The 3,401-nt window shown below is 40.5% G+C and overlaps 1 protein-coding gene across 1 annotated transcript in view; it reads right to left on the minus strand.

Moving 5' to 3' along the window:
• Positions 1 to 2,669: 2,669 nt before the first annotated feature.
• The window catches only part of tmem230b (transmembrane protein 230b), a 1,486-nt gene continuing 754 nt past the window's right edge, over positions 2,670 to 3,401 (minus strand). The window contains exons 2-3 of the mRNA XM_084467901.1: positions 3,287 to 3,401; positions 2,670 to 3,170 (exon numbers count right to left, since the gene is read on the minus strand). The exon at positions 3,287 to 3,401 is cut by the window's right edge and continues 8 nt beyond it. Of these exons, the coding sequence (XP_084324027.1) occupies positions 3,030 to 3,170; positions 3,287 to 3,401 (256 nt within the window). The 3' untranslated portion in view covers positions 2,670 to 3,029. The remainder of the gene's footprint in view (positions 3,171 to 3,286) is intronic.

Below are 3,401 nucleotides of genomic sequence, written 5' to 3' on the forward strand. Positions count from 1 at the left end.
TCGCATTAGTGCATGGTCTTTAGACCACTTGAAACCTGTTTGAATATCGAAGCCCCGCTTCGGTGCAGCGTGCTGCCCCGGGCCACTAATCGAGCGTGCATCGCTTGGCTTTTGGTAAGCGACTCTGTCCACTCTTCACGGCCCGTGTAACACAGTAATGACTGCTACCACAAGGGGGCGTGAGTTGACAGAAAAATACCCTGCTGTATTTACCTCTATTTTATAGTAGTCAATTACGCTATAGTTTTAGTAATAATTAGTGACATAAGAACAAAATACATGTGTTGATTTTAAAATAATTGCACATAAAGTTGTGCAACATAAATTCCCGTTTTTAAAAAAATCCAGACGTTGTAACCGTCTGTTGGCAATGGCATCGACTTTGCTCAGTTTTAAACGTTGTGTACTGGTAAACTATGGAGGTAGATTTGTGTCTTTATTATGCAATCAAACAGAATAGGTTTGAGAGCAAAACTTTCCACACTGCAATCAAAAAATAGATTTGAGAGCAAAACTATCGACACTGCAATCAAAAAATGTTTTATTGCAAGTAAAATAAATGTGATTAAAAATGTGTTAATGGGAATCCAAAAGTTTTGTCTGCAAATCCAAAAGTTTTGTTTGCGAATCCAAAAGTTTTGTTTGCGAATCCAAAAGTTTTGCTTGTGAATCCAAAAGTTTTGCTTGCGAATCCAAAAGTTTTGCTTGCTGTTGAGCTGAATCTTGTGGGCGGGACCTACGCCGAAAGATGTAAGACACGTCTCTATTGGCCAGTCTTGATCGGAGTGACAGCTTGGCAACATCCACAGTTAGTAACGAGAGAGGGAGTTTCAGCTCAACAGCAAGCAAAACTTTTGGATTTGTAAGCAAAACTTTTGGATTCGCAAGCAAAACTTTTGGATTCGCAAGCAAAACTTTTGGATTCGCAAGCAAAACTTTTGGATTCGCAAACAAAACTTTTGGATTTGCAAACAAAACTTTTGGATTTGCAGACAAAACTTTTGGATTCCCATTAATACATTTTTAATCACATTTATTTTACTTGCAATAAAACATTTTTTGATTGCAGTGTCGATAGTTTTGCTCTCAAATCTATCTTTTGATTGCAGTGTGGAAAGTTTTGCTCTCAAACCTATTCTGTTTGATTGCATAATAAAGACACAAATCTACCTCCATAGTAGATTTAGAGCTCCAAACCAGCTCTAAATAAGGACAAGTGTAGCCTTCCATACAGTGGCAATACAATGTGCTTCTCATAAATAAAAGCAAAAGGATAGTAGGTGATATGCTACAAGGAAATAAAGGTGTGCAAACTTGAAACTGATCCTACTAAGTTCTGTTTAGTTCTGACTGTTTTTTATCGGATAAAAAAACCCCTGCTGTGACTAACTTTTAGATTCCCAACGCAGTGCACATGAACGGTCGCTGTCGGGAACACGCGTAAGCGTGAGCGTCATCACTGGCGAGCCGTCTCGTTATCACCAGGACCGTGAACGCGCCTTAAACAGTGCAGTGTGATGGTGTCACAAGTTGTGTTACGCTGATTGGCTGAAGGAGTCTGTCTGTCAAGGCAGATACTCCCGCTCCAGACTGATCCGTGGAGGGAAAATAATGGGAAGTCACGTGTTTCGGAAAGTCTCCAGGCTACACAATTTTATAGCCAACTGGGGAAATATACACTTTTACTATGGTTCTGCTCTTTATTTCTGGCTATTGAACGGGACTAGGTCACATTCAGGTCAAATTCTTGTTGAAAAAGCCAAGTCTGATAAGACTTGAGATATCATCTTCATTGTTTTAAATAAATGGGCCCCAAATGATTAGACAATATGCTACAGATGGGTGAAATATAAATTGATATTGATGATTTGATAAAGAGACTTGTGTGGGACTTGATTATAATTATCTCATCGTAAGGAGATGTAAGGCGGTCTTGACCTACAGTAAAACGATTCAGGTTTCTGCTGCAATAGAATAAACAATAAATTCCTCCCTGGATGCGGTCACCATATCATCACGCAGAACGGACCGCAGCCCTGATACGCTGAACACACACTTCACTATCTGATCAGCAGTGTTTGCCTAAAGCTGAAGAAATGCCGTAGACCACTAAAATATGGATGACTCGAGGAAAGGGTCAAGAGCTCGCTAAAAACCACACAATCTTATCGGGAAAGTCAATACTTCTCAAGTGAGTGTAAAGCACGGAAACATTAAAAAAAACGAATCAATATAGATTACAAAAGCAATATTGGAAGCCAGTTGTTCACATGAGTTATTCATGAAACAATGAGTGTGTGTGTTTGTTGTCGTGTGAGGTTTAATCGAATATTCATAAACCATAATGTACCGCACTTCTGCGTCTGGTTGTAAATTACAGTCTTATGTTTATTCATTTGAGCCATGGCAAAGACCTTTCTGCCACTGTTAATGGACAATTCAGATTAAAAAAGAACTAATAATCTCTAACAGTTGGTGCTTTTTCTTTATTTCGATTTTATCTTTTGTTTGTTTGATGATGTTATCATGGAGGGTAGCTGTATATTGGAGAGGTTAGCTCATCTACTCTTCTTGAACATGAATGAATGAGGGAATGATGACTGAATGAATGAAATGAATGAGCATTTGACCATGAAACCAGACAATAGAAAAGGTACACCTACAACACAGACAGAATCATCAAAACTTTATCTTTTATTAAATGAAACTGAGGCAGAAACCAATGGCAAAATGTGTGTGTAATCCATCATCGCAAGTGCAAAGCCACCACTAATACTTTCAACGGTCATGTATTCGTCCAGCAGACAAAAACACAACAGATAAATAAATCACATTTAGCTGTCTTAAAACCATGAAGGTGCTTTTGGACTTGAGCTGAAATAAGATATAAAACAACGCTGCGAGGGCGAACTCTGCGAGACTTGCGTCTACCTGTCCACTATAGAGCTACATATTGGAATATATCATCTGTTATAACAGCCGGCAGCTCGGGTCCACGGAACAGCCAGGATCCTGAGACTAAAAGGGACTCAGTCGTCAAAGTCCGGAATGTCGTCATAGGAGTAACCACGGTAACCCTTTGATGCGTAGTAGGCGATCCGGAGGTGGTAGAACCCAGGCAGGAAGACCAGGATTCCTATAATCAGGACGGGCACAGTCCGGTCGCTGTTCTGGGAACACAAGGACAACAATACACACATATTAACATACGGCTACAATCAATGGTTAGGGGCATTTGTGTGTACGTTGTGCCCTTCTAGTGATGGGGTGATGTGTATGCACTCACTGTGACACCAAAGTACCCAGCCAGCAGCAGGGAGCCAATGACGATCAGCAACGAGCCAATCAGGAACAGGAATGTGGCGAGAGCGATGGCCTTGTAGGGGACTTTAGGCGGGCTT

The sequence above is a fragment of the Micromesistius poutassou genome (genome assembly GCF_964030765.1).
Source record: "Micromesistius poutassou genome assembly, chromosome: 5".
Classification (NCBI taxonomy): domain Eukaryota; kingdom Metazoa; phylum Chordata; class Actinopteri; order Gadiformes; family Gadidae; genus Micromesistius; species Micromesistius poutassou.